Source organism: Podarcis erhardii (assembly GCF_964252035.2).
Source record: "Podarcis erhardii genome assembly, chromosome: 17".
Lineage (NCBI taxonomy): Eukaryota > Metazoa > Chordata > Lepidosauria > Squamata > Lacertidae > Podarcis > Podarcis erhardii.
In genome coordinates this window covers 10,222,909-10,246,689 of record NC_138515.1, presented here as the reverse complement: position 1 = coordinate 10,246,689, position 23,781 = coordinate 10,222,909, and the positions used below count along the sequence as shown (strand labels likewise).

At 44.7% G+C, this 23,781-nt stretch overlaps 2 protein-coding genes across 3 annotated transcripts; both read right to left on the bottom strand.

Annotated features, from left to right (window-relative positions):
* Positions 1–1,652: 1,652 nt before the first annotated feature.
* TMEM52B (transmembrane protein 52B) lies at positions 1,653–11,642 on the bottom strand. Of its 2 annotated transcripts, none has more exons than XM_081845672.1 (6): positions 11,031–11,642; positions 10,568–10,699; positions 10,147–10,190; positions 8,379–8,428; positions 5,376–5,546; positions 1,653–2,652 (listed from the first exon to the last, which is right to left on the bottom strand). In XM_081845672.1, the coding sequence occupies exons 2-6, from the start codon at positions 10,619–10,621 to the stop codon at positions 2,402–2,404; spliced, it is 570 nt and encodes a 189-aa protein (XP_081701798.1). In that variant the 5' UTR covers positions 10,622–10,699; positions 11,031–11,642; the 3' UTR covers positions 1,653–2,401. The 2 variants fall into 2 exon arrangements, with proteins under 2 accessions (XP_081701798.1, XP_081701799.1); XM_081845673.1 differs by having other exon boundaries at positions 11,043–11,642.
* Positions 11,643–13,752: 2,110 nt separating this feature from the next.
* LOC309332361 (olfactory receptor 10T2-like) lies at positions 13,753–15,282 on the bottom strand. The gene has a single exon (XM_081845526.1). It carries the CDS (start codon positions 15,205–15,207, stop codon positions 14,263–14,265), a length of 945 nt encoding a protein of 314 aa, XP_081701652.1. The 5' UTR covers positions 15,208–15,282; the 3' UTR covers positions 13,753–14,262.
* Between the last annotated feature and the right edge of the window lie 8,499 nt (positions 15,283–23,781).

The following is a 23,781-nucleotide window of genomic DNA, read 5'->3' as shown; positions in this document are numbered from 1 at the left end:
GGCATTTCCAACACTCCAGGTAACACAAGCTGAATTTCCCAAGCTGAATTTGTTTTGGCACAACTAATAAGTGCCACAAAGTGTAGATTGAAGAATTATAATAACAGCACACACAAAACGAAATTAGTGCTAGCGAATAAAATCTGTTTCCAGTTCAAAAATTGGACAAATACTTCCATAACCAGTTGATTTAGCTTAAACTCATTAAATTAGCAAGTGGCACAGATACTGACATCATATTTATGTTATTTATTAATAGCTTCTACAATAGTTTATTGATTTAAAGTATTTTATAACAATACAAACAAGAAACAAACAAACAAACAAACAAACAAGAAAAAAAAACCAGTAGGAAAGGTACCAGCAAAGCAAGTCTGTTTTCTTGGATGGGTTAGTACTATACAAAGTCAGATCAATATATTCATAAACAAGGACTCAGCTATTCAGCTGCAAATAAAACGTTTTAATTGTGTTGTGTGTTTTAAGTGCAATATACAATGTGACACTAGATGGCAATGGTGAGCCTTATGGAAAATTCAATGAATTTTTCAAAATGCTTTTAAAAAATAATAATAATAATAATTTCAGAACGGTTTTTATATGTGTGTAGATTCCACCCTAGAGCAATATGGGGGTGGGGGGTGGGAAGGGAGAGAAGAGGCCAGATGGAAAAAGGATAAACTCCAGCAGAACCCATTTGGCATATAGATCATGCGGAACTCTAAATAGGAGTCCCAGGTCTCAGGATGTTTTATGTTCTTTGTGCTTCCAGCTAAAGGTGGCCTTTTCTTTTGCTGCAAAAGAAAAAGGTCTCCCAAACATAATGCAATCGGGGAGCTGTCCGATCCTTCCAGTATTTGATTGTAGCTGCTTAGCTAATAGGATTTGCAGGGACCAATCTCATTGCCCTCCATCAAGGCAGAGGATACCAGGAAGTAATGGTGTACAGCATCAACATTTGAATTAATACAGGACAAGGCTAGATCATAAGTTTTGAGTGCTGTCCTGGCTTCACTACAATGCCAGTGCAAATCTGTAGATGAAACATGTTTGTGACAGAGGAAAGGGAGGGAGGTACATGCCAGAAAAAAACAAGCTTTTGTTGGAATAAATGTAACCTAGCTGCAAGAATTACAAAGGTCCGTAGAGTTAAAGCTATGGTTTTCCCAGTAGTGATGTATGGAAGTGAGAGGTGGACCACAAAGAAAGCTGATCACCGAAGAATTGATGCTTTTGAATTCTGGTGCTGCAGAAGACTCTTGAGAGTCCCATGGACTGCAAGAAGATCAAACCTCTCCATTCTTAAGGAAATCAGTCCTGAGTGCTCACTGGAAGGACAGATCGCGAAGCTGAGGCTCCAATACTTTGGCCACCTCATGAGAAGAGAAGATTCCCTGGGAAAGACCCTGATGTTGGGGAAGATGAAGGGCACAAGGAGAAGGGGACGACAGAGGACGAGATGGTTGGACAGTGTTCTTGAAGCTACCAGCATGAGTTTGCCCAAACTGCAGGAGGCAGTGGAAGACAGGAGTGCCTGGCGTGCTCTGGTCCAGGGGGTCACGAAGAGTCGGACATGACTAGACGACTAAACAACAACAACAACAAGCTGCAAGAAAGAAAAGCTGCCAGTACCACAGGCTCAGATGTATTCAGCTCCCTTTTCTAATCTGCCATCAGGCCACCTTGCACTGAATTTGGTGGCTGAATCAAGGAATGGAAAGACCCCAGGTTTGTTTACTTCCTGCAGTGTTAATAGTTTGTAATTCAACCATCACGCTTCACCCAGGTCCTCAGGCATGGAAAAAGAGACCCAAAGAATTAATCGCACACCACATCTTTTTTAAAAAACCAAAACAAAACAGTATTTCCCCCACTCAAATACTTTAATGGCCTCCTTCAATTAATCACCATTCTCACTAATCATGTAATGATAACTAGTGATAGTTTAAGGATTAAGGACTCAAAGGCAGGCAACCTATTATGTACATCATTAAGAAGAAAACACCACACAAAAACTCAAGGCAGAAATGGATGGTCAGTGAATAAAGATAGATCATGAATTGAAATTCACTGCAAACATTTGTGTTGTGCTTCCAGGTTATATTTTACAGCATTAGTGATCAATTTAAGAGTCCAAGAGAAATACAAACTTTGGAAACGCATGTAAAATCTCTGCATTTGCATACAATGTATTGCCACATTGCTACAGGTTGCATGCAATTTATTTAATGCATCGTGCAAATAATAATAATAATAATAATATATTTATACCCTGCCCATCCAGCTGGGTTTCCCAAGCCTCTCTGGGGAATTTGAGAATTGTAGCATTAGAAAACACTACAGCTACCAAAGGAACATAATTTGAAGTGGTCTTGGCAGTACTTGATGATGATCTGGTTCATCAGGAGCCTTGGCTTGATGGTTGATCTGCTTGTTGTCCTTTCTCGGCGTCCACCGACTGTTTCTCTTCCAGCTGTGACTCTGGGGCTGGTTCTCCACTTCTAGCCACTCTGAATCTACTCATGTGCACAGCCTCTTCGTAAATGGGGGGTGTCTCCATCCCAGCAGGGTAATGTATGGCTGGGAGAACACTGTGGGAATGAGCTACTGCAAGCATTCTTCTAGCAGCTGGACCAAACACCGAATGGAAGGCTGAAAACAAGAAGAACACACAACTCTCCAGGTTACTTCCAGTACCTTAAATATCAGGAATGAGCGAGGATAAGAATGACCCCAATGCTGTGACTGATTGATGGTCGAGGGGGCTTCCGCCAAAGGAATGCGCACTGCAGAATGCACACAGAATTTATTGTCCAAGATAACACAGAAGAGACGTAGTGGGAGGGGCGGGGGGGGGGCATGGCCCTGGGCGCTCATTTTTGAGGGGTTGCAATCAGGTGCCCCCGCAACGGGCACAGAGTCCTGGCAGCTGAGGGTTTTTATATATATAAAAAATTATTGACAATTTCAACATAACAAATTATCAAAACACATCATCTTCATTATTTCCCCCCATTCCCCCCACCTCCCCAACAAACCCTCCCCCTCCCCCCTATGACTTCCCTCAACTCTTCTCTCCGATTTCTCAACCAATGTTAACTTCTGCATATTATAAAATGGTATACATCCTTATATTATCTGTCTACTATGTTAACCCTCAATAAATTTGTGTATGTTTACTCAAGACCTGCCAAGGAGCCCGATTCATTTTGCTGTCTTTTTAAATAATTTGCAAAATGTTCCCATTCTTCTTTAAAATCACAGTTGTCCCTGTCTCGTAATTTGCATGCCAATTTTGCCAGTTCTGCGTAGTTCATCAATTTTTCTTGCCACTGTTCTTTTGTCGGGGTTTCCTCATTCTTCCATCCTTGTGCAATCAAGACTCTTGCCGCTGTTGTTGCATACATCAATAAATTCTTTCTTTTCCTTGGCGGGTCTTATCCTACAATCCCTAACAAAAAGGCATTTTTGGCAGCTGACGGTTGGCGGCAGGTGGCTTGGTTTAGTGGGCAGGTAGGGACGCGGGTGGCGCTGTGGGTTAAACCACAGAGCCGAGGACTTGCTGATCAGAAGGTTGGTGGTTCAAATCCCCGCAATGGGGTGAGCTCCCATTGCTCAGTCCCTGCTCCTGCCAACCTAGCAGTTCGAAAGCACGTCAAAGTGCAAGTAGATAGATAGGTACCGCTCCGGTGGGAAGGTAAACGGCATTTCCGTGCGCTGCTCTGGTTCGCCAGAAGCGCCTTAGTCATGCTGGCCACATGACCCGGAAGCTGTACGCTGGCTCCCTCGGCCAATAAAGCGAGATGAGGCCGCAACCCCAGAGTCGGCTATGACTGGACCTAATGGTCAGGGGTCCCTTTACCTTTACCTTAGGTGGAGGCAGTCGGTGAGGAGTCTGCTGGAGGCGGACTCCGTTCACCCTCCATTGGGCTCCACACATGCTCCCCTGGCGTTCTCCTCCCCATTGCAGTTGCCCAGTCCACCAGGAGGGCACAAACCTTGCCCCGCCCTGTGTGCCAGCAATCCACGCTATGCCACTGTAGCTGCTTCTACAGCTCTGGATATTGATACCTACCTAGGGGCAGAGAGAGGCTGCGGCTGGAGTTTCTTTGTGTCTGGCCCGGCAGTTCCAGCGGAAAGAGGAGGGTGGGCGCCAATGATGCCACCCACTCTCCTGGAGTGTACCCTCTGCACCGCTTTGCAAGCTCCCTGCATTCTCCACCCCTCCTTGGGGGACCTCTCTGCACACCCGCCCCGGGCAGCCTTTCCATACGCTCCACTGCTGAATACATTAAAAAACTGTAGCATCTCTTCATGGGAAGGAAGCAACACTGGGATAACAGAAATGCAAAACAATCTGCTTCTTTCTTGGATGAAGTGTCTGCACCATTACTGGTTTTGCCTCAAAGGCAGATGGAGATTGGAGTAGAGTCCTTTCTATTGATTTTTTTAAAAAAGTTTATTTTAAATTTTTATTTGATTTTTCAACTTAAAGTTTTACAGAGATATATCACACATAAATCGTTAAAACAAGATTCCAAGGAATCTCCTGAACTTCCATCCTCCCCTATGTAGGTCCTATTATTAATCATTTCCTCCCGGATCTTTTATAATACAGTGGTGCCTCGGGTTACATATGCTTCAGGTTACATATGCTTCAGGTTACAGACTCCACTAACCCAGAAATATTACCTCGGGTTAAGAACTTTGCTTCAGGATGAGAACAGAAATTGTGCTCCGATGGCGCAGCGGCAGTGGGAGGCCGCATTAGCTAAAGTGGTGCTTCAGGTTAAGAACAGTTTCAGGTTAAGAACGGACCTCCGGAACGAATTAAGTACTTAATCCGAGGTACCACTGTACTCCAAACCTTTTACCTCTTCCATTATGTCCAGAATCAACCTTAAACAACAAGTGATATTCCAATCCTACTAACGATTTTAACTGTTTACAATGGTCTTTAACATAAGTTATAAATTTTCCCCATTCCTCATTAAAATTTTGGTCTTCCTGATTTCTGACTTTTCCGGTCATTTTAGCCATTTCAGCATACAGTGGTACCTCGGGTTAAGAACTTAATTTGTTCTGGAGGTCCATTCTTAATCTGAAACTGTACTCAACCTGAGGTACCACTTTAGCCAATGGGGCCTCCCGCTACCACCACATGATTTCTGTTCTCATCCTGAAGCAAAGTTCTTAATCCGAGGTACTATTTCTGGGTTAGCGGATTCTATAACCTGAAGCATCTGTAACCTGAAGCATCTGTAACCTGAGGTAACACTGTAGTCCGTTAACTCAATCTGCCATTCTTCTCTAGTAGGAACCTTTCTATAGATTTTAAGCAGCTAGCAAGGGACTAGTATGGTTGCTCAACTCACAAGTGATGGTGCTTTGAAGAGTGCTGTCGTGATCAAATGCGATGACTGTGACTTCATAGGGCTGGGAGTTGTCGTCTTCCCCGGCTGGGTGGCAGTGAAGGCAGCAGTACCTCACACAGACAGAGACGAGGCCGCAGAGGAGGAGCAGCCCAACCATCACAACCACAAGCCCAGAAGTGGGGGGGAAAGAAGGGGAGAGTCAGAACCACTGCCATTTATTGTTCATAGTAAGTAGGAACATGGGCAGAGCCTATGGTTACCAGACGTCCCCGTTCCCCGGGGACAGTCCCCAGATTTACAAATCCGTCCCTGGACGAAATCCGTCCCAAGAATGTCCCCGGATTTCATTTAATGTCCCCGGATTTATATTTTAAGTGTTGTGGATTTATTCGTAGGGGATGAATGTTGTGTGATTGGTTCAACAGCACAAGGCACATCATATGGGGACTTCCAGCGACGCAAAATGGCGGGCGCCACAGCAGCGAGCAGCTCCTGAAGCCAGCCAGAGTCAACTGCGCTACCAGGCTGGCTCCAGGCTGCTGAGACTGCCGCTGCTGCCACCACTGCCAAGGGGGAACTGGGGACGCCCGGTGCATCAACTGGGGGAACCGCGCGCGCACACACACACACACACACACACACATGTGCGTGACCCAAATTGAGCCAGGCGCAAGAGCCAGGCCCAACTGCCCAGCAGCTCTCTGGGGCCAGGAAAGCCCTGGAGCTGACACAGGGAGAAGGAGGAGAGGAGAAGGAAGAGAGAAAGAGGAAGGAGAAAAAAGAGGGGAGCCCCGACCTTGCTGCACCGCTGCCACCACTCAGGAGAAGAGGTAGGAGAGCACCGGGAGGGCAAGGACACGTGGCTGAGCCCAGGACCGACCCGAGCCTACTCCATGGCGGCTAGCGCTCCAAGACAGCAGGCCGGGGCCCAGTGGAAGGCCACGTGACAGAGGAGACCACAGAAGAGAAGATATTACTTCTTAATTTTTTAAAATAACTTTTTAAAAATATCTTTTCCCCCTCTTTTATTTTTTAATAAAAAGTGTCCCTGGATTCCTTGAAAAAAATATGGTAACCTTAGCATAGCCAGGCTTTATGTTGCGGGGGGAGGGGGCAGGCTTCATGTTAGGGGGGGCAGAACCTCAGTTAGTTAAATATTTTCATTGATTTACTTGATTTAGGGGGGAAGCTGCCCCCTGTCCCCCCCCCGTTAAGCCCATGTGTAGGAACCCAAACATCATGAGTCAAGTGATGAGCAGATTTCCCAGCACTCCATCCTTTTGTTCCAAAATAAGTCCGTTTGCCCCTTCTCGGGCTGGCAGCTTTGTCGGCAGCCCCCCAGGCCTCCTCTGTGAATCGGCCTATCGTCCTCCTGCCGCTTAATTAGCCAATGGCGGAAAGAATTAGAGGGCATTCCCCTGGGCGCGGGAACAACTAGCCAATACCGATGCTTGGCCCCATGCCCAGAGCAAGGATAAATTCCTAGCCTGCTGGGCATTTTGGCTTCTCTCTCGCTGCGATGGTGCACACACCTCATTTGAATGGCAATGCCCATCAACCTTTGAGGGGCTTGGCCACCTCAAATACTTTGGAGTACATAGGAGTTGGTTCCTATGTCTGCAGTTTGTTCCAGAAGCAGAGCAATTCAATTTGTTCCTTCAGTCTACAGTCGTACGTTGGAAGTCAAACGGAATCCGTTCCAGAAGTCCGCTCAACTTCCAAAACATTTGGAAACCAAAGCACAACTTCTGATTGGCTGCAGGAAGCCCCTGCAGGCAACAGAAGCCACAGAAGCCCCATCAAACGTTCGGCTTTCTAAAGAACGTTTGAAAACGGGAACACTCACTTCTGGGTTTTGATCATTTGGGAGCCGATTTGTTTGGGAGCCAGGGTGTTTGAGATGCAAGGTACGACTGTATTTGCCTTCCCTGCCCCACTCCCCCTGCCCCACATCTAGAATGACAAAACACTACCCAAAGGCACTCTTGAACTTTGTTTCTGTGTGGTGTTTTATCAATGCACATGTGCAGATCTGGTAACTGAGAAGAAAAAATATATGAACTACTGTTGGAACCTACTGTAAACCACATGTGCATGTTGGTCTTGCAAAATTTAGAAGCAGGACATCAAACAATGAAGAATTTCTAATTTACCAGTACAGTGGTATTTTGGGAGTCAAATGCCTTAGTTGTCGAACAACTCAACTTCCGAATGTCACAAACCCAGAAGTGAGTGTTCCGGTTTGTGAACGTTTTTTGGAAGCCGAACGTCTGACGGTGCTTCTGCAGCTTCTGATTGGCTGCAGGAAGCTCCTGCAGCCAATCAGAATCTGCACCTTGGTTTTTGAACCATTTGGGGGGGTCAAACGGACTCCCGGAACGGGTTAAATTCAAGAACCAAGGTACGACTGTATCATTTTGGAAGGACACTGGATGCGAGGGGACACTTCCTCCTCATCTAGTCCCTGAATCCAGAGGGATATAATATTAGGGCTGCTGGCTGAGGTAGTAGACTTGAATGTGCACCATAGCATTTTAATCTGCAGGCTTTACAGGACTCACGTGTCCTCTGCATTAACAATCCATCTATGTAGAAAACTAGTACAACGATAATATTATGGCTAGTCCTCTCTCTGTAATGGTAGTTTTCTATGCTGGGGTATGTTAATATTTTAAACAGAGGTGTTCTAGCCCTATTCAAAGTGGATCTTTTTGGAATCAATGGTCATTTAGGCCCATTAATTTCAATTGCTCTACTCTGAGCAGAAATCAGTTGGATACAAGCCCCAACCTACAGATTAATGTGGCACAGCCCTAGCACAGGTTTGGGTCTTCAGTGAAAATTAGGCTTCAATGGAAATAGAACTCAGCACTGCACAGAAACCCCAGGCTGTCAAAATGCACATTCCAGGACAGCTTGCAGCTGGTGGCATCATTCATCAACGCAAACATCACACAACTGACACAGTTACAACATGGTTTTTTTTCCAAAAAGAATCTTACCAGATGTACCAGAGATGGACCCAGTTTTGGCTTGAGCAGCTTTGGGGAGAACTGGCGATTCAAGAAAATGTTAATATCACAGAAATAAAAGCCAGGTTTGCACATCCATGAATGCCCCTATTTCCCTTTGCTTGGTTACTCGAGATTTGTTAAGTAGCACCTGTGCATTTAAAGTGACCAGAGGAGACAGGACTGTTTGATCAATGCTTAACATTCATCTATTTCATGGTATTTAGCTGAAGACCACCTTGGGAGAAAGGCAGGTATGAATATATTAGATTAAATCAATAAATGATTTGGTTTTGCAATCTGCACAGTTACTTCCAACATCTTAAGCCTCAGCCATCTCTCATACTTCTTTTCTTTGAACATCCCAAGTGCAGATAAACACAGGAAGATTACTGGGTGATAACAGAGGGCTGACAATGAGATGCTTGTTTGAAAGAAGGTGGGCAATATAAGCTTTTAAAGTGAGACTGTTCCTTTCAAGACCACGTTCAGCTGATTCCAAGTAGCTCAGATCTCCTCTTCTGCACATACAATTTCCACAGCGCTCACTGACATTATTTAAGGATCTCTCTAAGCCTGGTCCTAAGAGGCAAAGAGGTCTAGTGGCCTTCAAAATTTGGATTCACGTTTGAAGCATGTGGTCTAGGGCTCACCTTAAAACTAATTCTGGAAAGCTTGCTTTGCTGGAGAGGGTGTGATAACCCCCCACCCCCCGATAATCCCACACCTATGGTGAGATTGTGAGAAAGTGCAGGGGTTCTGCCTTAAAATATTTGCAAACTGGGCAAGTAACCAAGCCCAAAATCACCCCAGAGCCAGCATTGACATACATCTCCATTTTCTGGGGAAGAATGACAATTCCCAGACAATGGAAATCCACAATGACAAAACTCTTAGTGGCAGAGTGACTCAAATTTTCCAAAAATTGGGGAACATCTGAACACATTTCCATGAAAAATTGTTCAAGTATGCTATGGCAACTGGGCCTTTAGGAGAAATTGACACAAGAACATAGGGAAACCCACACCAACAAGTTCAAAGTGACCCAATACAATATCCGTTTCCCTGCCTTGTTCATAGCTGTTTTCCTTTTTTTAAGGGAAATTCCCTTATTCCGAATAGGATTCCTCGCAAGAAAAGGGAAAAGTTGACAGCTATGGCCTTGTTACTGAAGGGGATTCAGAAAGGTGGCCCCCAAGTCCCCCTCTTATTTTGGATGTTGGAAGTTCCCCGAAATTTCTTGGGAGTCTGTAACTTCTGGTCAGACTCTTTAAAATGGCTGTTGCAGCCACCTGCACAACAAAACCAGTTCAGAAATTATGGTGTTTGTATCACCACTAAATACATTTTCTCGAGGACCCAAGCTTTCCTTACAGGGGTCAGCAAACTTTTCCAGCAGGGGGCCGGTCCACTGTCCCTCAGACCTTGTGGGGGGCTGGACTATATTTGGTGGGGGGGGCTGAACAAATTCCTATGCCCCGCAAATAACCCAGAGATGCATTTTAAATAAAAGCACATATTCTACTCATGTAAAAACACACTGATTCCTGGACTGTCGGTGGGCCGGATTGAGAAGGCGATTGGGCCGGATTCGGCCACCCAGACCTTAGTTTGCCTACCCATGATGGAGACCATTGCCAAAGAGTGTGTGTCTCCCCCTCCCTCAATCTTCCCCCTGAAAACTGAGGCAAAATTTCACTTAATTTCACCCAAAATTTCAGTCAGCTGCAAGAAGCAGTTAATTCCATGAACATACTCACTGGTCAGTGCCTGAACAGCTCTCCTGCAGTGTCACATGAGGAACCTTCAAGAGATGAAAAAGTCAAAGTGGCTTTTATTCTTTCCTCTTCATCCATTCCATTTTTAAATCATAGAATCGAAAGGGATTCTGAGGTTCATCTAATCCAACCTGAATATGCAGCCAGGCCATACAGGGATCAAACCTGCAACCCTGGCATTATCAGCACCACATTCTAACCAACTGAGCTATCTTTGCCCTCTTCCTCAAGGGATAAAATATTAATTTTTGTTCTACACCCCAGCCAGATATTTCATTCTCCTCTCTCTCTCCACTGCATGTCTTAGAGATGCTTTCTACATTTTACAATACAGATCCCTATTTGAATTCTAATTCCCTGCTGGCTTTCCTTTCTGGCCAAACCGAAATCCAAGGTGCCTTACCTGAGACAGACATGTCAGAGCAGAGATGGTCACAACTCGGCTCGTCTTCCCCATCAGTGAATCTTCTGTTGCTCAGTCTTCTGTCGTCCAAAGCTGGGACCTCCTTGCAACCTCAAGTTCATCATGCGCCATCTTCAAGCTGGCATAAGAGACACTGAAATTGCCTGGGGGCGCCACATCTCACAGCTTTTATTTTTTATACGTTTGCCCCCATCACGTAGCCTTTCTTAGAAATTCACACTTCCTCTCTTTTAGCTCTGATCGATCTTCTATAAGGACACACACAGAAATATAGGCAAATTGTACATGCGTAATCTCAGTAGCTTATACCTCAGAAAGTCAAAGAAAGTTGAGGAGTGTCTTGTCCTGGTGCCCTGTGAAAAGTGCTCCTGTATCACTCTACCTGTCCCCTTGCCTTCACCACCCCAACCCCCAGAACAAAGTTAAGGATGAAGCAACTGACCTTCTGCTTTACCTAGGTTGAGAGGTCTGTTCCTCTGCCTCCTGCATCTATGTCCTTATCGCTTTTCAATGAACAAGAGGGGATACTTGAAAAACGACGGAAAAAGCATTTCCCAGTATTCCACCCATGTGTTCCACTAATCCCCCATGGCCTCCCTTGCTCCAAAGTTTCAATAAAGCACCAAAGGTATAAACATTAATCTGTAGCAAATGATTGCTACTTCCCTGTTTAGACCCACATGCTTTCCACGCTTTTTACTTTAGTGCCGTTTGGCTTTCTTCTCTCAATTCTCCCTCGAGCGGTTACATTAAACAGTCTCTTAACGGTCTGTTTCCCCCTTGTATAATAACCACTATTACATTCCTGCATGTTCCACATATAAATACATGAGCTGAGCATGCAGATTTGTATATAGCAGTAGGGGAGAAATGGTAAACATTTCCGAAGAATCCATAATTCAAATTTCAGTCGGTCATAACACAATCGGTTTTTGCGCTTAATAATCCTTCTGCTCTGGGGCTGTATTGCATCTGAAAAAGTCTGGCAGGTGTTTTACCCTCTGCTACAACCGTGACAACAATTAAGCTGGTGAATCATTACTCTGGCATAATTTTCCGAGGCAGTGAGCAGAACCGATGGATTTTTTTTTTTTAAAAAAAAATAGCAGTCACGCAACTAGAATTTAAACAGGCATGTCAGGTGTATATGCTCCAAGGAGAACAGCATGCATATAAAAGTGCAGAAATACAGACAGCAGCATGTTGACACGGATGCTGGATCCAGAAACTGACTCTATTTGGTGCTGGTTCAGGAGCACCTGACCCCCAAACAGAACTGAATATTTTCCCCTAAATATTTTGCCCTTCAAGGTCAAGGTCCTGAGTGGAATACTGAGAAATACTTTTCCATTCATTTTTCAAGCACCACCACTTCTTCGCTGCAAAGCCATAAGCACATAAATGCAGAAGGGGATCTTTGCAAAAACCCCATCTGGAAGGGCCCTATATCTAATAATCTAATGGGCAAATAAAAATTATAAGCTTTTTTTCCCATATGTTGCTCTGCAGGTTTAAATTATATAAATATTAATGCTAAGATAAATTTATGCTGTAAAAATGGCAAAGCTCCGTTTTGCGTGTGCTATATATGTGTCAGCCAACAATTTTCAAAAAGCAATTGTCAGAACAGGCAAACTAATTCTGCGCAGTGGTACCTCAGGTTAAGAACTTAATTCGTTCTGGAGGTCCGTTCTTAACCTGGAATTGTTCTTAACCTGAGGTACCACTTTAGTTAATGGGGCCTCCCACTGCTGCTGCACCGCAGCCACAAGATTTCTGTTCTCATCCTGAAGCAAAGTTCTTAACCCGAAGTACTATTTCTGGGTTAGTGGAGTCTGTAACCTGAAGCGTCTGTAACCTAAAGCGAATGTAACCTGAGGTACCACTGTATTTGTTTGCTCCGAAGGTCTCCTCATTGAATTCAACCTAATGAGATGGGAGAATTAAGGAAAAGAAACGTATGCCATACTAATTGTTCTTTGAGAAAGCCAAAGAGCAGAAATTAGGTCCATTCCACATCAATTCAAATTTCTGAAAAACAACAGACATATTTTCACAAGATTCCCTGTTTAAAAATAGTCTTTACTGGGGAGAAGAAGAAGCCACCTCCACAAAGAAATGTTGAGTTTTTCCAGCATACCCAACTGCTCCCTGCCCAAATATACAGTACATGATAATGATGATGAATGATGCTAATTTTATTATTTGTACCCTGCCTATCTGGCTGGGTTGCCCCAGCCACTCTGGGCAGCTTCCAGCATACAATAAAACATCAAAACATTATATAAAACATAATAAAACTGTTATGTACTGAGTTGAATAGGATCCAAACTGCAGCAGTCTGATTGGTCCTAGAACAATAGGCTCCAAAAGGCAGCAGTCTGATTGGTCCTAGAACAATGCAGCAGTATGATTGGTTAGCAGGAACCACCCAATCATGCTCCAGATAGAAGTGAATCCACAACCTGATTGGCTTACAGTAGAATTCCGGAATTAGCCAATCATGTGCAGCCCATTGTGTAAATAATGTATTTAATAAAGCAGATACTTTGAGGGGACATTCATTCATTCCTCCTCACCACTATGAGCTGAATAAAGAGCATGAAATCACTTTGCGACTCTGAGTATATTTCAAAAACATTAAACATTAAAAAAACTTCCTGAAACAGGACTGCCTTCAGATGTATTCTAAACGTTGCACTTATCTCACTGATATCAAGAAGATTTTTCAACACAAAGAACAATCTTGATGCCTTGGTTAAGTTTCAGCACTTAATGAATCTGCATGAATGTTTAGTCATGAAATTGGGGTTAAGATTTGGGAAGAAACAAGAGTAATTTTTTGAAACATGTCTTTTGTTCTAGAGCTTCCTTTATGAGACAATCCCCTTTCAAACCAATATATTTCCCAGCATTTTAAAAGGTAAAGGTAAAGGCACCCCTGACCATTAGGTCCAGTCGTGGACAACTCTGGGGTTGCGGCGCTCATCTCACTTTATTGGCCAAGGGAGCCGGCGTACAGCTTCCGGGTCATGTGGCCAGCATGACTAAGCTGCTTCTGGCGAAACAGAGTAGCACACAGAAACACCGTTTACCTTCCCGCCAGAGCGGTACCTATTAATCTACTTGCACTTTGACATGTTTTCAAACTGCTAGGTTGGCAGGAGCTGGGACTGAGCAAGGAGAGCTCACCCCGTTGCTCAGATTCACTCAAAAGGACCACAGTGCCACCCGCGACTTTCCAGCATTTTACTAAACAGATAATCAAAGTTATAACTACTAAATCAAGCCCACCATTTTCCAAACGAATATTCCATATCTAGATGAATGGAAAGATAATGCTGCAGTACTATCAGAGATCTGCTTTCTCCAGAATGTTATACAAAATTGATTGTGTTTGATGATTCCTCTTCAAGGTGAAAACATGTATTTCCCTCTAGATTCTCAGATTTGTTGGGTGCAGCAGGGGCTTTTCCAGCATTTTACTAAACAGAAAATCAAAGTTGTAACTACTAAATCAAGCCCACCATTTTCCAAATGAATATTCTATATCCAGATGAGTAGAAAGATAAGGAACAGCCGCAGAACTATCAGAGATATTATTTGTCCAGAGAGTTATACAAAATTTGTTGTGTTTCATGATTCCAAGGTGACAACTATTTCCCTCTGGATTTTCAGATTCTTTGGGTGCAGGAGCTTTTGCCAAGCGATTTCTTAAGTGCTATTTGAACATCTTTGTTTCTCAGGCTGTACACTAAAGGGTTCAACAAGGGAGTCACCATTGTGTAAGAGACAGAAATAAAAGTGTCCTCATCTAGTGTGTATCTGGATTTGGGCCTTAAATAGATAATGGAAGCACAACCAAAGTGCACTACAACCACGATAAGATGGGAGGCACAAGTAGAAAAGGCTTTCCGCTTCCCAGCCGTTGTGGGAATTTTCAAGACAGTGTTAACAATTAAAAAGTATGAGAGAAGGATGAACAGGAATGAGCAAAATACAACCAAAACACAAATAATGAAAATGACAATTTCTCCTATGTAGTTTCGGCCACAGGCTAATTCAAGCAAAGGTGCTAAATCGCAAAAGAAGTGCTTAAGTTTATTTGGTCCACAGAAAGGCAAAGTAAATATGATTATAGTCTCTGAGGTGGAAAAAAGAAATCCAGTTGTTGCTGAACAAGCCACCAGCTTGGTGCAGAGTCTTTGATTCATCAAAATCTGATAATGTAAAGGTTTGCATATGGAGACATATCGGTCATACCCCATCACTGCTAGAAGCATACAATTTGTGCACCCAAAGCCCAGGAAAATGCACATCTGAGTAGCACAGCCAATGAAGGAAATGGTCTTCTTTTCTCTTAGAAGATTTGCAAGCATATTGGGGATAATGACAAGTGAGTAGCAGATTTCTGAGAAGGAGAGGATGGAGAGGAAGAAGTACATGGGGATGTGGAGGCTGCGGTCAAGCCGTATCGCAGTGATGATGATTATATTTGCCATCAAAGTAACCAGGTAAATTAGAGAGAACACCAGAAACAATGGAATCTGAAGGTCTGGGAAATTGGAAAACCCAGCAAGGATAAATTCTGTCACCACTGTTTGATTTTCTCTTCCCATTGATTCAGCATCTGAAAATAAACTTTAAAAGCGTTACAGATTGCAACAGTGCTCGTCAGTTGATGTTTTATACAAAAATACTGGGGGGAAATGCTTGTTCATAAAATTATTTTTTATTTTTTGTTATTTAGTAAATTTACGTACTGCCCTTCAAGTGAATATCACAAGCCAGTTTACAACATAAAAACACAAAATGCATAACGTGACTGTAAAAATGCAATAACAATAATAACTTACAAGGAAGCAGGTTGGATGTTAAGCTCTTCCAGGTGACAGCAATTTGCCACAATATCCTTTTTATGATGTTTTTATTTAGCATGGAACGATGTAAACACTTAGAAATCCCACCTGATATTATCTCCACGGTGTTTCAAAACGTAAAATAATCAACCATCTTATTATCAGTGGGAGTTGTTAAAATCTACAAGTAATGTAAAAATACATGTAATTTTATTGGGTGTATTTTTTCCCCTAAAACTGTTGACTTAATCTATATCGATACATTTTAGTATGTCTACTTGATTTTCAATTTTTATTTTATCATGATGAATATTACAGTTTGTTCCGGTCTTTCTGATTAAGTGGTTTGCGAATATTGTTTAATAAATAAAACAGCTGGGTTAGCTGCATCAAAGTGACCTCCTCCGGATACAAGTGTGGGCAGTGTGTATGGAGGTACATGTCATGTGACAAAGACACATGAGAGCAGCAGTGGCATAGCGTGGGGGTTGCAGGGGGGCCGGCCGCACCGGGCGCAACATCTGGGGGTTAGGGGGCGCAAATCCACGGGTTAGGGGCGCAAATTACTTGCCTTGCCCCGGGTGCTGACAACCCACGCTACGCCACTGGAGAGCAGAAGCAGCAAAGCAGGCTGGGAAGTGCTGGGACTGCACAGTCATTTGAGCCTACTAAAGTTATTCAGGCCTAACTGCCAACTGTTGAGTCACCCTGACAAGTGACTTAGTAGCCAGTTGATCTTTTGTGCTCTCTGTAAGATGTGAGAGTCTGTCTGCTTCAGCTATGAACAGTGTTGAATAGTGGGTAGACATAGCAGTCGACGCAGCGATTTCTCCAAAGCAGCTCTTTATTTGTAAGCTGGAACAGAACAGAACTGAAGGGTTCAACCAGCCTGCTTATATAAAGCTCCACAGTAACCATTTTCTGTAACTATCCAATCACTGAACGTCACTTTCGATCCCTTATTTGCATATGTGGACCTGAACTATCTACAGTATCCCCCTGCTGGCCCAGGGTGAGAACTTCAGTACATAACAAATATTATGTGTTTTATTTTAATTATCTCATATTTATCCGCATTTGATAACTTTTTTTCAGCGGGGGTGGAGCAATAATGGGAAGTTGAGGGACCTGCACAGTTCCTTGGGGCTGTCGTTTTCATTTCACGTGAAGGATCTCAGAGGCTCCTCTGAAATTTAATTGATTGATTTCCCCCTCATCTGAAAATCTCAGGGCATAAAAATACAAGATAGAAACGCAAAATACAGAAGAAAAACACAAACAAACAAAAACCACCCCCTCTCCCACAAACACATTTAAAAGAATAGAAGATGTTACCTCAGTCCAAGGCCTCAGTTGACAACGAACGTTTTTGCTTGGTACCTATAGGTAGTATAATAATAATAATAATAATAATAATAATAATAATAATAATTTATTATTTATACCCCGCCCTCCCCAGCCAAGGCCGGGCTCAGAGCGGCTTACAAGCAATAATAAAAACAAGATGAATGATTATAAACTTAAAAACAAAATAAAATACAACATTAAAATAATGGAACTTTAAAATATTAAAATGTAGCCTCATCGCAGGAGGAGAAGGAAAAGAAGGGGGGGAAAGAAAGAAAAAGAAAAAAAGAGAGGGGAAAAAAGAGAGAGGGAGGGAGGGAATCAAATTGGCTCCAAGCCAAAGGCCAGGCGGAACAACTCTGTCTTACAGGCCCTGCGGAAAGAAATCATACCGTGCAGGGCCCTGGTCTCATGAGACAGAGCGTTCCACCAGGCCGGAGCCAGTGTTGAAAAGGCCCTGGCTCTGGTTGAGGCTAATCTAACTTCCTTAGGACCCGGGACCACTAGGGTGTTGCTATTTATGGACCTTGAGGCTCTCCGTGGGGCATACCGGGAGAGGCGGTCCCGTAGGTACGAGGGTCTTAGGCCGTGAAGGGCTTTAAAGGTCAAAAGCAGCACCTTAAATCTGACCCTGTACTCCACCGGGAGCCAGCGCAGCGGGAAAAGCACTGGGTGAATATGCTCCCATGGCAGAGACCCCGGGAGGAGCCTCGCTGCAGCATTCTGGTATGCCCCACAGAGGAACTTACGATCTTCAAATAAAAACATCTTGAAGGTCCCAAGCCACAGAGAGGTTAGGCTGGCCTCAACTAGAGCCAGGGCTTTTTCGGCTGCGGCTCCAACCTGGTGGAACGCTCTCTCACAAGAGACAAGGGCCCTGCAGGACTTGACATCTTTCCGCAGGGCCTGCAAGACAGAGCTGTTCCACCTGGCCTTTGGTCAGGGCGCAGCCTGACTCCCTCCTCTGGCAATCTTTACAAAACTTTAGTTTATGGTTGCCATCAATTTTGATTTTAATTCATTTTAATCCATTTTTATAATGTTTTATAATGTTGTACTGTTTTAGTGTTGTTAGCCGCCCTGAGCCCGGCTTCGGCTGGGGAGGGCGGGATATAAATAAAATTTATTATTATTATTATTATTCTGCACCCGCTGGAGTTTCTGGGACAGCTTCAAGGGCAGCCCCGCGTAGAGCGAATTACAGTAGTCAAGCCTGGAGGTGACCGTCGCATGGATCACTGTGGCCAGGTCGGGGCGGGAAAGGTAAGGGACCAACTGCTTGATGCGGCGAAGGTGGAAAAATGTCGCCTTGGCTGTTGCTGTAACCTGCGCCTCCATGGAAAGGGAGGCGTCAAGGATTACACCCAAACTCTTAACGGAAGGCAATGGGACTAATTGGGCTCCCGCAAGAGAAGGGAGTTGGTCCCTCATCCCCATGCCATCCCGACCTAGCCATAGGACCTCTGTCTTCGAAGGATTTAGTTTCAATCGGCTTCCACGAAACCATCCAGCCCCAGCTTCCAAGCATCTGGTCAGTGTGTTCGGGGTCAAGTCAGTGTGGCCATCCATCAGCAGATAGAGCTGAGTGTCATCAGCATATTGGTGACAGCCCAGCCCAAAGCTCCGGATAATCTGGGCAAGGGGGCGCATAAAGATGTTAAAAAGCATCGGGGAGAGAATTGCGCCCTGCGGCACTCCACACACCAAGGAGTGGCGCGACGACATTTCCCTCCCTAGTGCCACCCTCTGTCCCCGACCAGAGATAAAAGAGCACAACCTGTGAAGGCACCAGGTGGGAGAATAAAGCCCCTTTTATAAAAATTCCTCCTCCTTCTTGGTGCCCGCTTGTGGACCCAGAAACATGTCACCTCTTCCTTCAGCATTTTCCTTGGAAATGCCGACAGGGCACTGCAAGAAAGAGGGAGAGAGGGTAATGTCTTCTGCTCTGAATCTCTCTCTGTGTGTATGTGTGTTGGGGGGCAGGCAGGGGGCAGAGAGAGTTAAAGGCCAAAGGCCTGGTTATAGAAGAAACCTTATTGCCTGGTGCCTAAAAATATATGATGGTAGTCCCAGTGCAACTATACAACTGTGAAGCCTATTCTATGTGTGGTAAATTTGTCTGTGAAAGAGTTCTGCATCTTGCCAGGGAGATAGAGAATCTTAAGTTCCTCTTATGCTTTTATCCATTTTTTGTTTTAGATCACTTTTTTCAGATTCGTTGCTTTTTTTAACATTTCAGTTTAATGTTAGTTAAATAAGGGGCTATATTTCCTTTTCAAGGGGGATTCAGCATCATAAGTTGGTTTGTGGTGTCGTTTATCTGGGTCTGAGGTAACTTCTGTTTCTGCTTGTCTTACTTTTGTATTGTTAAACTTTGGCTGTATCCATGCTACACATTTAAAGTTCTGTGATACCATTTTGAATGGTGGGGTTGGGGCTCCCTCAGGGTGAAATCCCCAGCTCTCATTCCCCACCGCAGGGTGTGGAGGGCATCCTTCAAAGTCACTATGGCCTCATACTCCTTCCAGTATTGGAGGCAGCCTAGCTTACCTCAGAGGGTTATTGCCAAGATAATTTGGACAGGGATAGCACATCATGTATACCACCTTGAGTTTCTTGGAGGAAAGGTGGGGTGTTCAAGTAAAAATAAAGCACCAAGGAAGATCCCCTGAGAGTACAAATGTGCTTTTTGAAAGCTGCCTAGAGGTGGTGAGTTAGCCAGGTGGAAAGAGAAGGTGTAGCCCACACCCTAAAATGAAAAGGCAAGAACTTTCAAACCACTGGAACAGATAATACACAACGACTAAATCAGGAAGAGCCGGCCAGCCAACACCTTGGGCAGGGAGGTGAGTTTTCATGAGGTGTTGGAAACTGGATCACAGTCAGGGCCCATTTTTTCTTCTTCAATTCCCATAGGGATGAGAGGCAGGGGGTGTTTGGGGGAAACTATGAGGGAAGCCCAGATCCAGCTGCCCTGGCCCTCCTGGTGAGGGGTAAATTAAGGGGCAGGGCAGGTGCTTGGAAGTTGGATGAGGATACCAAGTGTTGACATGGGACTGAGATGGAGACAGAGAGAGAGAGAGAGAGAGAGAGAGAGAGCCCACAGTCCATGAGGTCTTGGCCAAGATCTGACTTCACAATGGGCTGCGGAATGTTTTGTTTCCCAGGAAACCAGGTGAGTTGTTTGAAAGAATTCTGAGATCAGTTAAAAGCTCATTCAACTGTCTCCTTCAGATCAGTTGACACTGCAGATGTCTGTCTCCTTCAGAGAACAGTCTTTTTTGGATCAGTTGACATTGGAAACATCTGTCTCCTTCGGACAACTATCTTTGGCTCAATTGAAAGCCCAGAGAATGGTCTTCTGCCTCCTCTGCTGCCACAGAAGGTAAGGTAAGTGGGGAAGAGGGGAGACATTCTGAAGCCTTGTTCTCCCCACCCCCCACCCCATGGGCAGTTTTTAAAGATGCAACTTGGTTATTTGACCTTCATAAATCCGATGCTCACAGGGAGTGTTCTGGTTAATTTTCTGAGTTTTTTGGGTTTGTCTCCATCCAAATGGCAGGAGAATTACCACCTCCCCGTTCCCCCCAAATCAGTAAAATGCTCTCCCCGCCCCCAATTATACCACCCACAAATAGGAATTTCTAGGAGCTCATTTTTCACTCAGCCCTAAAATACACACTCCACCTCTGCAGGGCTCACACCTGCACCCTTAAGTTCTCCCTCCATCAGGTGCATTTCCAGCATCTTGAATTGGTTTCTCAACTCCCAACTCCTATCAGCCCTAGACAGCAGATCCAGGGTGTCAGATGTCATGGAGTAGCGGGGGGCAGTTGGGATCTAGACACATAAAACAGGATGATTTAGCTCTGGAAGGGAAGGGTCATATCTCTTCAGTGGAGCACATGCTCTGCATTCAGAAGCAGGGGTGATGGAAGAAGAACCAGCACCAAATGCAGGGGTGGGGCAAACCATCTGGCAGCGTGGTGCCTAAAAACATATTGTGATAGCGCCAGTGCAACTGTACACTTGTGAAGCCTTTTCTATTTGTGGTGATTGCCAGAGAATAATTTGTCTGTGAAAGAAAGAGTTCTGCTTCTTGCCAAGGAGATTGAGAATCTTAAATTCCCTTTATGCTTTAGACCACTTTTTCCAGATGAATTTGCATTTCATTTCCTTTTATAACGTTTCAGTTCAATATTTGTTAAACGAGGGGCAATATTTTCTTTTCCAGCTGCCCTGGCCCTCCTGGTGAGGGGTAAATTAAGGGGCAGGGCAGGTGCTTGAAAGCTGGATGAAGATACCAAGTGTTGACATGGGCCTGAGATGGAGAGAGAGAGAGAGAGAGAGAGAGAGAGAGAGGGAGCCCACAGTCCATTGGGCGAGGCCTTGGCCAAGATCTGACTTCACAATGGGCTGCAGAATGTTTTGCTTCCCAGGAAACCAGGTGAGTTGTTTGAAAGGATCTTAAAAGCTCACTCAACTGTCTTCTTCAGTTGACACCAGAGATGTCTTGCTGCTTTAGAGAACTGTCTTTTTTTTGGATCAGTTTACATCGGAGACATCTGTCTTCTTCGGAGTCCAGTAAGTAAATTTTTATTTATACCCCACCCTTCCTGGCCTAGATCGGGCTCAGGGCAGCTAACATCGAACGTCAAATACATCAAAACACAAACAATTGATTAAAATACAGCTTAAAAATTAGAATCAGGAAAAAATCAAATGACTGCCCATGAAATTACAACCATAGGGGTCGATTTAGCATCATAACACTGGGTAACTAGCTAGCTACTTACTGTCTAGTGTGGAAAGTGGAGCAAAGGACCTTTTTGGGAGAGCAGACCCTGGGATCAGTTCTGCACTCAAAATGAAAAATTGTGTAACTGTGTGCAAAGAGATGTAACCGGCTGCAACCTTTGTCTGTTTAAAAAAATGTGGTGACTTGACACATAGGTAAGAGAGGCTTTCCAACAGAGAGGTGCCAAAATCTCCTCAAAATGTTTGGCTGATGGGCACCATCTGCAAGGAAAATGGAGGAGGAGGCAGCCCTCACCTGGATTTGGAGAGCTTATTCTCATTTATTTGTTTTTATCTCTTTTTTTACACATCCACCATGTCCACTGCTGGTTGAGCTCATGGAAGCACCCCAGAGGGACTGAAAGATAGATTTTGAAAACCTCATGTATAATAGCACTCCCTTGAGCCCCATTGATTTATAATTATTGATATTAATTGAATTTATGAATTGATTTTTACTAGAGAGTTTCAAAACAACTTGTAAAGATTTAAAAGGCCAAGATGCCATAAAAGCAGACAGTAAAATACACAAAATCCTCAAAGTGTTCATCCACTGGCAATGTGTAACGAGGGAAATACATATCTCCTTCCTTCCCCTGCTAAAAAGCTGAACCCCAAGAGAGGCCCATAATCAATTTAGGAGGCTAGAGGCGTTTAGCACAGACTCTTTTATGACACCTCAGCTTGTCCTCTCCTCTGCATAAGAACCAAGTCCCTGGATCTGTGGTCCAAGGCAGACCCCTCCTTCCTGCAGGACAACCTCTTCGATTTCGCGGACCTGAGCTTGCAGAAGTGGAAAGACACTATAGGTTGTGATGACACTTCCTCATGTCTCCATGGGAGGTCCACCATCAGGAAGCCATTCACAGGGAATAGCGTCATTCTGTGGCTCATACCTTCAGAAGGATTGGGAGCGCCTGGTGAGTTATTTGCTGGGAAGTGGGTCCTTTGCCCTTGTCAGTGTAGACTGCAACTTTTGAATTCTCAAAAATGGCCATGAGTGAATTTCCCTCCAGCCAAGACCAAAATAGTTTGTAAAGTGGGACCTCTCTAGCATTCTGATGGAGGGCCAGGGGAGCAGAAAGGGAGTGGGGCTTCCTGTCCCTGAGGGGTGCTGTAATGTCTTCAAGGAAGAAGAGAAATCCCTAGATGAACAAGGTATGCATGTTTGCATGTTGCACTGGTAACCAGAACCACCAGCTGCATACTGCTGTCCAGGTTGGCAAAGGACCATTGCTCAGTTGTAGAGCATGTGGTTTTGCATGTAAAATCCCCAATAGGATCTGCAGGCGGGGCTGGGAATGCCCCCTGATAGAATCCCTCTAGAGAACTGCTTCTGCCAGTCAGTGTCAGGAGTGCCTGCAGGAGCCAGGCGCTGTGACCGGTAGGGCTTCGCAGGACTGGGGCTTTCCTAAGTTTGTTCTGAAGAGGCAAGGCACATCAGCACAGGTGAGGCCTATTGGTAACTCACAGCACCTGGTGGCAAGAGCCGGGAAGGGATATAAGGTCAGCATTTCCCTTTGGCTCTTTGCCACAGCAACACGCTTCCTGCCTTGCTACATTTGGCTTCTTGACTCCTTGCTTCCTGATCCTCAGACCCTTGGTTCCTTGACTCCTGGTTTCCTGACCCTCGGAGCCTTGGCTTCTGGACTCCCGGCTCTCTGACCCTCAGACCCTTGGCTTCCGGACTCCCATTCCTGCTCCCACCCCGCCATCTTGCCCCTGGTCCCGACATCCTTTGACCGCCCGTAAACCGGACTGTGACAGTCAGTGTTCACCATACTGAGCTAGATGAGCCAATGTGGTTTGAGTCAGTAGAAGACAGCATCCTGTGTTCTCATTTAAATCAACCCTTTGGGACTGTGAGGACTGGAATCTTATTTTATGTTTAAGCATGGGAGAAACTAGGCTTTATTTCCCCTGGGTCAAAGACCCAGTTTGGCACCTCCCCATGAACATTTGCGCGCACACATACAAATATGTTGGGAGTCTTAATGGCGCTCCCCTGGAGGCCTTACCCAGGGCAAAAAAACCTGGCTAGCCGCCCTCACCCCTGTAGCTCTGGGTCATAACTCTTTGGTGGAGCACATGCTCTGCATGCAGAAGTTCAATTCCATATGGCAGTGATGGCGAACCTTTTAGAGACCGGGTGCCCAAACTGCAACCCCAAGCACACTTATTTATCGCAAA